We start from the raw sequence: 13,282 nt of genomic DNA on the forward strand, positions 1-13,282 counted from the left end.
CTTTGTACTCAGTTGCTTGTGGCTGGCTCTGATTTTTCAGCCTATTTACACAGATTTCCAAAAAGCAAAGAGTGTTCAATTCTCTGTAGCTTGTGAGTTTCTCATTGTTATTCTGTCCAGTTCTTAAACCAATCTGAGGTGTTATGGCCACAGTCTGCAGAGCTGGGAGCACCTAACCTTTCTGTAGGTTCCAGAGACAGGTGGAGTGGAGTGGGACAGGCTAGAGAGTCCCCAGCTGGCACTGAGTATGTCATCACATGTCGGGCCCCTGTTGACTTAATGGGAAGAAAGAACTGGGAAAAGCGGAGGCGCAAGGAGGTCACCACTGTGGCTTGCCAGGTGGCTTTAGATAGCAGGCAGCCAGACAAGATTGGAGGGGGCAGCAATTTTTGCAGCTATCAGGTCCCATGAGACCTTGTAGTCAGGCCAGTAGAACAGCTGCCTGTCAGCATTTGGGACTTTGGGCTGTTGATGTTTCTTAAACCTTGCTTTATGTTCGTGGCATCAGAGTGACTTTCAGTCCCCACCCCTACTTTAAGTATGCTTTCTCCCAGAGCTAGAAAAAGAAAATAGGTGTGAGTCTCCACTGGTTAGCTTGACCACAGATCTAGAAGTTGACCTCACCAAATCACAGTTATGTGGTAGAGAACATGCCATCAAGGGTCACGAACTTATAAAACAGAGGCCCTCGAAAAGAGGGAGAACAGAAAAAAAGAAGAGAAGGTTCCACTAAATTCTGGGGTGATGAATTAATAATGGGTGGTCAAGATCTTGAGGGTACAACCCTTGTATCACACATACTCCCCATCATGACATTCTTATACAAAGCTAAAGGCGTCCCCTTGTCGAAGAAATGGCAGATGAGTCAGTGGGAATCTAAGTCAAGGCTATAGGGCAGGGTATGGAGGATGGAGCTTTAAGGGCTGTCCTTAGTAGATGGGCTGGCATTGTAACCCCTGCACCTATAGTGGGAGCTGCCATTGTTCCCACCTTTCTTGGTAGCAGTTACTTTCCCCAGGAAAGCTGTGCCATTACCTCAACCACACTCCATTCTGTCAAAGAAAATTTTGGCTAGCCATCGTCACCAAGGAGCCATTTAACTTCCTGTTCATTTTAGAAGGAAAACCTCAAAAAGATAAATAAGCCGTAATCTCATTCTGTTAGCTAGTCTGTTGTTTTCCCAGAGTGGCCCTGGAACTTTTATTAACCAGGCCCAAATTCCAGAATTTTCTCTCTTCCTTGGAAGTTCTGAGACCTTAACTACTCAGAACGGTTTGGCCTAGAGTCCTGGATAAGAACAATATTACCCACTGCCCCAGATCCCATGTGGACTGGACCTGGAAAGGAGAAGGATCAGAGGGGAAAGCTGAGCAAGTTCAGCCGCAGCACCCTCTGTGACTGGTGCCCACTGCTTCTTCTTGCTTTCCTATTCCATGGTATCTTGCAAAGAACAGCCCCCCAAACCTGCATGCTAATCTTATCCAATTGATTAGCAGTCAGAGGTAATGGTAATGTAAGTCCTCTGAGGAGAAAACAGGCTTTTCTATCCCCACCATTGCTAAGAGACTTAGCTCGAGAGCAGCGTTGAGACATGTCATTTCAGGACACGGTTATTTTCCAGCTGCAGCTTCCTCAGAGGTTCTCAGGAGGATGGAGGGTGACGTCTTAGTGCTTTCGGGGTGGCAGGATGCTCAATCTCTAATGCCAGAATCCTTTCCTTCTGATTCTAGCGAAGACAGAGTCATTGAGTACTACAAGAAGCTGAATGGCCAGACGAGGGGTCAAGCAATTGTGAAGTAAGTGGTCCTTCTGAGTATGCACTAAGATTGTGTTTAGGAGCTGGAAAGACAGCTCAGTTAATAAGGTGCTTGCCCTGTAGCAGAGGGACCCCAATTTAGAACTCCAGAACCCACATTAAAACAAACAAACAAACAAACAATAAATAAATAAATAAATAGGCATGGCGGTGCGTATATAATGCCAGCACTGGGAAGACAGAGGCAAGCAGATTCCTAGACTTCACTGACCAGCCAGCCTAGATGAATCAGTGAGCTCCATGCCACTGAGGCCAAGTTTCAAAATAATATGGAGAGTAGTAGAGGAAGGCATGCAACATCAACTTACACATACTCACAATTGTATTTGCAGATATGCACACACATGAGTACATACACACATACACATATACACAACACACATGCGCAAAGGCTGTGTGTTAATAGGCCAGCTATCAAGGTAGTTGATTTCTCCTTGGAAAGATATGTAGGGGTAGGGGTGTTTCTACTAATTTCCAAGTTAATAAGCACTCCAGAACTTCATTACGCACATCAAAAGAACGTGTGTGTGTGTGTGTGTGTGTGTATGACACCACTTCTGACTAATAACCCTTATTGTGTTGCCGTGTGTTGTGTGTTATCTTCACAGCTACATGAGTATCGTGGAGTCTCTACCAACCTACGGTGTCCACTATTATGCAGTGAAGGTAAGTGAACTCTTTGGCTGAAGTCTTCCCACACTGTCCTGGAAAAGCAAGCAAGCAAACAGAAAATTTTCTTGTCTTTTAGTCTGAAGATTTGGAGGGGAATGGGAGTTGATGGAGGTTGGCTTGGTCAAAAGATTGCTTGCCAGGGGAAATTGAGCAACTGAATTTTATCCCTAGGGTATTAACACTTGATAGAGTAACTCTCCAATACTCTTTTTTTTTTCTTTTGTGAAGTAATGTAATAAAACTCTACTTCCTTTTGGTCTCAGAGGAATCCTGGGAAATTGGGGTTTTGGAGCCTCTCACTAGAAAGGCTCCATCAAATACAAGGAACTAGAAAAACCAAAAACTTGTGGCAGAATGTCGTATTATCTCTTGGGGTCTGATGCCACATGGTCTACTTTCCAAGGAGAACTGGGCCCATTAAAAGGATCTGAGACTGTCTTCTTGAATGTGGCATTGTCAAATCCAATGTGGCACTAGCTTCCGTCTAAACTTATTAAGCTCCACCCACTCTGTGCCACACTGCGATCTCTTTCTGACAGGATAGATAAAGATGCCCCTTTTCTCAAGCCCAAGTTACAGTGTCGAGAGCAGGGCGGCCCGGCCTCTGGGCACTTCTTCTGTTCCAGATGAAGAAGGTGAATCTCCTCAGAGGTCCAGCCCCCTTGGTAATGTTGTGTAGGAGGATGTGGCCACTGACCCCCAAATAAAGTACAAGTGTTCACGGAAAGTGGTTCAGAATCCCTCTGTGCCGGGGTTTAACACTCTGACTCCACAGTGTCACGGAATTTCCTCGTTTTATTCAGCAAAATCAGTGCCATGCATGGGCATCTCCCAGAGACAGTAGCAAATGATAAATATATGGTCTTATACAACATGTACATGTCTGTCTGTCTGTCCATCTGTCCACCCATATATCATATATCTTCCTAACATGCACAAGACTCTGAGTGCAACCCTCCATGCTGTAAATAAACAAATAAACAAACAAACAAATAAATAAATGATTTTTTTAAGTGGAGTGGGGTAGTTCAGTGGTAGAGTCTACATTTAACACCCATGAGGCCATGAGTTCAATCCCCAACACCAACAGAAAAACTTGTAAAGAAATCATATACTCCTGGAGCTTTACATGATCCTTTTCCCCCCACGTTCATTTCTTTGGTCTTTAATATGTTTGCTTACCTTGAAATAATTCATTCCTGCAAACGTTTACAGACCACCATACTGATTTTGAGTCTCCAGGACTCTTGTGATGAAAACATCAATTAGGTCATTCACACACGTGGACATTAGTACAAATCCTGTGGAAAGACTGCTTGCTGCGCCCAGCATAAAGTCCTAGCCTTTGAGAGCTTGTGGGAACTCCTCAGAATTGTCCTCAAAGGAGCCCCACTTTCACTCAGGTGATAAGGAGTCTTATAAACAGAGGGGCCCAGGGTTTGTAATCCAGTCCTAATGATGTTCTGGGTTCAGTTTTACTACACGAGTCCTAAAAGTCCTCATCTAGCTGCCCTCCTGGGCGAGTAGGGTATCACGGTGGCACCTCTTAGTCTGTGCTGCCATCGGCTCCGTGTGGCTGAGAAGGTTTAACTTCTGTTAAAGTTTGAGCCCTTGGATTCAATATCTTTGCCCTTCAAAGGAAAGAAGTCCCTCCATGATCTCCTGGGTTCTCTCTGGGTCTGACAGTCAGTGGCATTTCTTTGATCAGAAAGTCGTTCATTTTCTTTAAAATACTATATATTTCTCATGTTTTTCTGTAGCCTGGCTTTGGGGGTCAGGGGGCAGGGGACTTACACTTGTTCATTAAGGGTTAAAGATTGAGGCTGGGGAGATGCTCGGTTTGCAAAGTGTTACGTAAGCCTTACGACCTGAGTTCAGATCCCCAGCACTCAACTAAAATTTCCAGTGCTAGTAAGGCAGAAATGGGGGGCCAGGGGGGTGCTAGAGCTCTCAGAGCAAGCAGTGCAAGCTACTCAGTAAGCTCCAGATTCAGTGAAAGAACTTATATCAAAAAAAAAAAAAAAAAAAGGCAAGGTGGAAAGAGAGTGGGGGTGGGGATGGGAGAGATAACTGATGTCAGCCTATGGTCTTCCCACGTAAGCCCATGTATGTGTATGCACACCTGCGCACACAGGAACAGGTATGCATGCTTACACAAGCAAGTAAATAAGTAAGACAGGGAGCAATACAGGTGTCCTGGTTGTGGTTCTGCTTGGAAACAGAGCCAATTGCCCAACTCAGGCATGGTCCCCAGCGCTGTTCACATAACTGAGCAGACATCCACGATGGGCACATCTGGTAAGATATAAAGTAGAGAGGGGTTCCTTCCACTCCAGAGACACTGCCTTCTCCCTTGTCGTCAGCTGAGAAATCTCCTGGTCTGTTTTTATCTTCTCCAGCCCCTTGTTGACCTCTCTTCCCTTTGACATCCTAGGATAAGCAGGGGATACCGTGGTGGCTGGGACTAAGCTATAAAGGAATCTTCCAGTATGACTACCATGATAAAGTAAAGCCAAGGAAGGTAAGGGTGCCCTCTTCTGTGGGCTTGAGGACTTTCTTTTGAGAGAGGAGTGGGGTGGATGCGAAGGAACATTGCAGAGCCTGAGGGTTCACCAATCCCATGCTCGTGTGTGTGTGTGTGTGTGTGTGCGTGTGTGTGTGTGTGTGACTTGTCTTGAGTGATCTTGTCTGAGTTTCCTGGGTAAATATTTCCTCTCCCAGTCTCTAAGAAAACAAAGTGCTATAATTACTTAAGGTAGGATGTTTGGCTCCATCCTCCGAAAGCAGATGGGCAAACAGGCTCTGAAGAACAGTCATGTATGTTCCTTTTCTTGGGGGCGGGGCTACATGTTTTGACAAAATGAAGGAACATTGTCTCCTGAGACCAATCTGAGTTCTCCATGATGTTCTTTTAGAATAAGGCCGTAGGTCAAGGAGAGCCAAAAAATATAAAGAGTTAGAAAAAGTTCTGAAAGTCTGGCAAATACCTTTATGGCATCATAGGAGTGAACAGAGACTAGAGTCATCTGTCCCAGAGAAAGGGAGTCCAGTCACTGAAAACACAAATGTGTTTGTTTTCGCTTGCAAAATGTTTTTCGAACAAGAACAAATTGAAAAGTTAAATGGAAAAATACTTTTAGGGTGAGAATGTACTGTTGGCCCATTATGCCCTCACAGACTGCTGTGCAAGCTGTTATATCCATGACTAGGATAGAAACCCACCAATTACATCTGAACTGGCCATACTCTGTGCACATCTGGGTTGACCACACTCTATGCACATCTGGGTTGACCACACTTTATGCACATCTGGACTGGTCACACTCTAAGCACACCTGGCCTGACCATACTCTATTCACACCTGGGCTGACCATACTCTATGCACACCTGGTGTGATCATACTCAATGAACACCTGGTGTGATCATACTCAATGAACACCTGGTCTGATCATACTCAATGAACACCTGGTGTGATCATACTCAATGAACACCTGGTCTGATCATACTCTATGTACACCTGGGCTGACTACACTTTATGCATATCTGGACTGACCACACTCTATGCATATCTGGACTGACCATACTCTATGCACACCTGGGCTGACCACACTCTATGTACACTTGGGCTGACCACACTCTGTGCACACCTGGCCTGACCACACTCTATGTACACCTGGGCTGACCACACTGTGCACACCTGGGCTGACCACTCTCTATGTACACCTGGGCTGAAAATCTATGAAGTAAACACCTGTTCTCTTAGTCCCCTTCTTCATTAAGTTGGTAGTGGGAAAATGGCCCTGTGGTAGGAAGAATTTTCACTCAATTGATCAGGAAATCACCTCATTTCTAAATAAATATCATAAACAAATGATGGAGGCGTAGTCCTCTGGGAACGATGCAGCAAGAACCTGGGGGAGTGTGTTGCTTTGTGTGGCAAGCTTCAAAATTTCCCTGTTTCCCATTTGCACAGAAGAAGTGAACAATGCCCCCCATGCTTTAACCCTCTTAATTGTATGGCTGCAGACCTACACATCCTTTCCTGGCTGTGTCTGTTTCCCCTAGTACTTTTCTCCATCTGGCCTTTCTATTTCTTTAGTTCCCTCTTCACTTCCTTCATCTCTTTTACATCACCACTTGTCTCTTCCCAACCAGCCCAACTGAGTTTTTGTCCTTGCAAATGGCAAACACACTCCTATCACCTTTCACAAAGTCCTGGTCGCAATGTGTGCAGCTCTACCTTGCCCTCCTCGGAAGGGGAAAGCTGGGGGGCAACATAGCTTAGGACACCAGGGAGCTGTAGGGAGAGCAGGTACTTAGGTATTCAGTTGGAGCTTCAGAGTGTCAAGAATTTCCAAAGCAAAAATGAACCAAGGTCAGTGTGGCTAACTGGGGCCACAGCAGGGTTCAGTCTTTCCTTCTAAGCTTTGTGAAAGGCTTTCCAACAGTATTGAAACTTCTGTCCACTGTATTCCTATGTAGGTGTTTTTTTCTTGATTTCTCTTAATGAAATTTCTCTAATGAAAGTATATTTGTTTTCGCTTGCAAAATGTTTTTTGAACAAGAACAAATGGAAAAATACTTTTGGGGTGAGAATGTACTGTTAGTCCATTATGCCCTCACAGACTGCTGCCCAAGCTGTTATATCTGAAAACAATAATATAGCACTTGATATATGTAAAACACAAGAGAGCCACATAACATAAATTAATCACTCTTAGTTAGACCTGAGTTTGGCTTCTAGTGCTCACAGAAAGACCATTTAAAAAAAGAAAAGGAAATAGTATCAACAGAGAAGGACGGACAGCAGTTGGATCCCCAGTAAAGTCACCAGCATTCATGAGTGAAATTTTTCAGTTCTTGGTCATAGAAATCCCTGGGAGACAGCCAGATGCTGCCTGTATGGGCTCGTGTAGAGTTTGAGGGTCCTTGGGAAATGAATGCACCAGCTGAATATAAAGTTAGGAACAATCCTTCTAAACCCCCATCAGGCCAAGTGATGCTTCTGCTTCATTAGCTTTGAGGGGTCTATGTGTCAATCAAGATGCTAATGGGGTTTTAGGGCAAAACTGAAGAGTGAAAGGAAGCTACAGTTATGAAGTCCCGGCTGCTGGAAGACTTGGGGAGGAGTCCTTTATCTCATATCATTAGCATCACAAACCCCTGTTTTGTCGCGTGTTGGAGCCAGGAGAGGCTCTGGGCAGCTTAAGTACAGGAACATGTGTGAAGGAGGCACACACTCCTGACTGCGAGTTATCCCCGCAGGTTTGCATATGAGGCACCCCAAGTCCCTCCTTGGTACCTCCAGACCAAGATCTTAACCTCCTCTGTGTGTCAGAAACTCCCAGGAAGAGGTTGGAACCCACAGCTTTTTTCTAGGGTCCATCATGTCTCTCTGACTCGCTGCTATGCATGTAGGAAGTATCACAAGGCTATCCACATGGGTCTGGAGATTGGCATTGTCCCTCATGCACTCAGACTTGGGAAAAGTTGGCCAGGTAGAGCGGGCATGGCTGCATGGTCCTGGGTACTGAGAGCCGGAGGGTTCCCAAGCACAGAGGATGAGCGAGTTGCACGCGAGGGATGTCCTCCAGGTGGTAGCATGCCCTCCTGGCACTGAGACCGGGTACATCTCCAGCAACTTAAGCCTCTACGGATGCTCAGGAGATGATCCATGCCCAGATCTAAGTCCCTGGAGGCATCTGTGGCAACAGCTGCCTCTCGTGCCCAGGCAGCTCTTCCCACCAGCAGCAAGCAGAGGCCTTCCCTGACACTCTGACCCACTTACAGCAGCTCTGGCACATGGCACCATAGTCCTAAGAACCAACCTTCAGGCTGAGGCTGTGGCAAGGCTGAGCGTTCCCCCTTCCTCTGAAGGACTAAGGCTTGTCCTCTGTTATGCCACCAAGTGTTCCCATCGGGCTTGTCAAAAATGTCTCCCCAGGTCCCTAAGTGTCCAGAGCTGGTGACTATCTCAAACCAGAAAAGACAGTAGCTTGGTCCTAGCTCTCTGGATGAGATGCCACTTGCTACTCTAGTTTTGGGATCTTCCGTCTATCACCGAGTCCCGCTCTGAATGGCTCTGGAAAGGTGGAGTGTAAAGTGAGGTGCCTCTGAGCTTGAGTAGGAGGAAGAATAACGCTTCCTGCTAATAACACCACATAGTGCACTACCTGGGTCTCTCCAGCAAGTGCAGCTCTCCATACAAGCTATGAACTTCATTTCAAACTTCATTTCTGAAAAGTCCCGTGCTAGGAAGAAGCCTGTAACTCCAGGTTGCTGTGCTATAGACAATTACAGGTCATCCGGGGCCATATAGTAAGATCCTGTCTCAAAAAGACATGGAAAACAGACCAAAGGAGAGGCAGGTGTATCTTTGTGAGTATGAGGCCAGTCTGGTCTACAGGGAAAGTTCCAGGACAGTCAAGGCTGTTACACAAAGAAACCTTGTCTAGGAAAAAAAAAAAAAAAAAAAAGGATAAATAGTAAATTTAAAGCAAACCAAAAACTTAGGTTTCTTTTCTTGCTTTTTTCCTCCCCTCAGAGCTTGTTTTGTCAGAGAGAATAAGACATGTGGGGACTTTTTTAAAACTTTGTTTCTATCTTTTGAGTGTGTTCAAAAGAATTCAGACTTTCTAAGTGAAAAGACCCAGGGGCTGGAGCCTGGAGGCAGGAACGGAAGAGGAGGCCATGGGTGAACATTGCTGACTTGCTCTCCACAGCTTGCTCACCCTGCTTTCTTACACAGCCCAGGACCACCCACCCAAGACGGCACGGCCCGCCATGTGCTGGGGCCTCCTATATGCTCATTTATCAACAAGATGCCCTACAATCTTGCCTATAGGCAGTCTGATGGAGGCCTTTTCTCCTTGGAACTCCCATCTTCCCAAATAAGCCTAGTTTAACCAGCACAGATGCCAGGACAGAAGGCTATTCCTCCAAATGCCCCAAAGTAGCAACAACCAGGGTTTGTAAATGAATGAGATCTGTCATGGGTGTATATTCCCACTGCAATGCTCCTTATTTGTATTCACGATAGCTTCTGAGAGTTTATCATAACATGTTGTATGAGCCGTTATAGAACCCTCCATCCACTCTCAGGAAATAAATGCTTGCATCCTTCATCCAGTGAAGTTTTCCCTCTTACCCCCAGCCTACCTCCCAGATTCTCAGCTCCTGTGAATTCTCACAGACCACACACCGCTTAGAATCATCCCTTTGGCTATTGTTACACTCTTCTTTTCTTGCCAATGGGCAGTAATTCTGTTAATCTTTATGTATCTTAATATAGAATCAGAGGAGGGAATCTCTCTCTCTCTCCCTCTCTCTCTCTCTCTCTCTCTCTCTCTCTCTCTCTCTCTCTCTCTCTCACACACACACACACACACACACACATTCACATACTTTTGTCTTGGTTTAGCAATGAATAATGAATGAGAAGATCATGGTGGCCAAGGAAGAAAACTTCTGCCTCTCCATAGGTTATTGTCTCCTGCTTCATACCAGTTGTCAGCCTTTAACATGTGTGCACACATGTGTGTAGAAATAACTCACTGCCTAGATGCTCGTTTCCTAAATTAGAGTCTTCTTGGACTCTGGGATTAATGATGGGTGTTTGGGTCCTTGGAGTCAACCTCAGGTTACCTCTTAGTTTGCATTTGTGATCTGCCACTGAGACTTAGGACAAAACCCAAAAACTGCCCCGCAGCAGTGACATTGGCTGTCCTAACCATTGATTCAGCCTGACAGAACCAGGGTCTCGCGGCGCATAAGGAGGGCTCCCTCTACAGGGAGGTCCTCACATTCCTTAGATCAAAGCCTGAGGAAATAACAGCTGCTTTAATCTCTGTGACCATCAGCCCTTTCTCATCACCCCAGTCATGGGAGTGTGGGTGGCCACACTAATGGCTCAACTTCATGACCCATCCCAGGATTCTGTGTGAAATTCTTCTGGTCTTCAACCTTCATTCAGACCTGTGGGCAGAGTGACCAGTCTCACTTCTGGTCATCAGAAGGCACGATAAAGAAAACAGGAAATGCTGACTCAGTGGGCCTTTGAGAAAGTTAGACCAGCTTGAAACCTGTGACTCACAAGGACCTCCCTACAGAAGTAGTGTAGTGTAGTATTCAATATCCATAAATCGGCACTCATTCTCCTCCCAAACTAGTCTGTATTGAAGGAAAGCTATCCTTTGGGAAGCACTGTCCTGTCGGGCCTGGTTACATATGCAGCAGGCAGCATTTACTTATTTATTTGATGTGCACTTAGGGGGGCTTTTATGTGTGCTTAGATACACAATTAGGAGCACTTCAGGGTCCCTTCTGAGGCATTAGGAAAAAGAACCACAGTAATTGGCCGGCCTGTGAGCAGCGAGTGTGGCTTCCTGATTCCTGAGAGGATTTCAGAGACAGGGGCAGTGGCTCCAGAATTTGATGCATTCCTGTCACATCCCCCAGATGAGTAAAGACTTTTTTTTTAATTCTATGAGATGAGGAGACAGGAAGGGAAAATAATATTTACAGGAACTATTCCATTAACTATGAGCTAACTCCCAGCGGCATGGCCCCGCTCAATTACTCAGTGCGATAAGAACGCTATGCCTTGCTGACTTGGTCCAGCTTCTGTTTGGGCACCTTTGACTCATTTGCTGGAGAGCCCTCTGACTTGCCTGCCTCTGGCTGGGTGCCTTGCTTCTTCCAGCTTGTCTGTTCTGCTTGGAAACCACGCCCTCTGTACATGCCAGAGGAAAGGCTACTTAATGTGCTTAGCATTCTTAGCATTTTGCAGTCTTTGTTCCTTCGCTGTACAGGATCAAAGAGCCACCTCTTAGCAGTCCTTCAGAGCAGTGTGGGATGAGTGGACCTGCAGAGGTTCAGGGCCTGAGGGTGACAGGGCCTTGCAGTGGGTCAGCAAAGAGACCTAGCCTTAAAGCTGGGGAACAGATCCTTAAGGGGGGATATTGGGAAGAAACATAAGAAGTTACCAGGATGACTCCCCAATCCAAGCATGATGGATTATGCCTGTAACCCCAGCATTTGGGAAGCTGAAACCTGGAGTTCCAGGCCAGCCTTAGCTGTATAGCAAGACCATGCCTCAATCAAGGACTGAAATATAGCTCAGCAGTTGTGTGCTTGGCTGGCATGGCCCCCATACACACACACACACACAAGTACTTTGTAAACCAGTGACTTTCATATCCACTCAGAGCTCCAAAGTAAACGGTGGGAATTTGGATGCTGCTTGTTCACTTCTGGTATGGGGCTGCAGGACTATAACACTTCTAGCCCCTCTGCATCTCTTTCTGTCTGCGAGGAGACCGAGAGGCACAGACAGAATGGCTGTAACTTAGTTTTCTCCCCTTTGAGTAAGTTCACTCCTCCAGGAGTTTCGCTCTGTCAGGATGAGAGAGCATCTGCCCTGATGTAGCAAATATCATTACCGTCTCTTTTATACTGGGCGAGAGAGGCAGACCGAAGTGCAAACAATGTCCCTTTGTTAGGAGGAGCTTTCTTCCTTGGTTATTGAGTCTGGGAACCCAGGGTCCCTCTGTTCCCACAAGTTCCTGGGGAGACCATTCTGAGCATGCCAGACTTCCAAGGGCACCAGTTCATATTCCAGTCTTTTCTGGGAATCTCATATTCCTATCAGACAGCCACCTTTGATGAAAAGCTCATTTGTCTTTGAATAGGGGGAAAAATTAACATTGTGTCACATAGGTGGATGGTTCTGTTTTGTGTTTGTTTGTTTGTTTGTAGATAACATCTCACTAGATATCCCAGGCTGGACTTCAACTCACTATGTAGATCAGGTTAGCCTCAAATTCTGAATCATCCAGTCTCACCCTCCCAATTAGCTGTGATTACATGCTTATGCCTCCACATCTAGATGTGTGTGTGTGAGTGCGTGTGTACGTGCATGTATCTGTGTGTGTGCTCTGTGTGCACACATGTCAGAGGACATGCCTTGGTGTCACTCCTTAGGTTCTTATTCTTTTGAGACAGAGTCCCCTACTGGCCCAGAATTCCCCACACAAGCTAAAGCCTGACTGCTTTGACTCCACAGTGCCGACATAAGTGTGCACTACACTGCCACACCTTGATGTTTTTCCCCACATGGGTTTTGGGGACCAGACTCAGGCCCTCATGTTTGCAAGGCAAGCACTTTGGCAACTGAGCTATCTCCCCAAACTGAGAACGCCAGCTTCTAGACAGAACGATCCCATGTCTATCTTTAACTCTTCTCCACGTGAACCAGTGCCCAAGCCAGATCTGATCAGACAGCCAGGGCAGTTTCTCTCCTGGGCTTCATTATCTTCCAAGTCCAATGTCTAGTCTCCTGGACATCTTTTCCTCCCTGACCCTATACAGTGCATGCACCAACCCTGAGAAAGGCCACATAAATAGCCACATTGGTGGTGTGGACAGTAGCAGTCAAATGGGACATCGGGTATTTATAACATTCAAATAAACACCCAGCCAGACAGCATAGCAACGCCCTTGAGACTGACGGGCTTCTGAGGAACTCTGCAGACAGATCCCCACTACTCTCGGAGCTCCATTGACCCTGGATGCAATTTGAAGGAGCAAATCAAAGCCAAATGTTGTAGTCGGATCCCAGATCGTTGCAGGGGAGCATTCAGTAGCCCCACTCATGCCAAAAGAACCACAAACCAGTAGTAGCTTCTGAACTGACTTTGTCTTTCTGGCTTCAAAACCAGTGACTTTTCATGGAGCAACAAGGACATCACACCCACAAGGGCACAGCTCTTTTATCTCACACCTTTGCTTTGTGTG

The 13,282-nt window shown here is 46.1% G+C and overlaps 1 protein-coding gene across 6 annotated transcripts in view; it reads left to right on the forward strand.

Annotated features, from left to right (window-relative positions):
• Frmd4a (FERM domain containing 4A) overlaps positions 1–13,282 on the forward strand; it is a 581,866-nt gene that overhangs the window by 500,814 nt on the left and 67,770 nt on the right. For all 6 annotated transcript variants that reach the window (XM_057787201.1, XM_057787203.1, XM_057787202.1 and 3 more), the window contains 3 exons: positions 1,731–1,796; positions 2,425–2,482; positions 4,923–5,009. In XM_057787201.1, coding sequence (XP_057643184.1) covers positions 1,731–1,796; positions 2,425–2,482; positions 4,923–5,009 — 211 coding nt within the window. The remainder of the gene's footprint in view (positions 1–1,730; positions 1,797–2,424; positions 2,483–4,922; positions 5,010–13,282) is intronic.

Source organism: Chionomys nivalis, chromosome 13 (genome assembly GCF_950005125.1).
Source record: "Chionomys nivalis chromosome 13, mChiNiv1.1, whole genome shotgun sequence".
NCBI lineage: Eukaryota > Metazoa > Chordata > Mammalia > Rodentia > Cricetidae > Chionomys > Chionomys nivalis.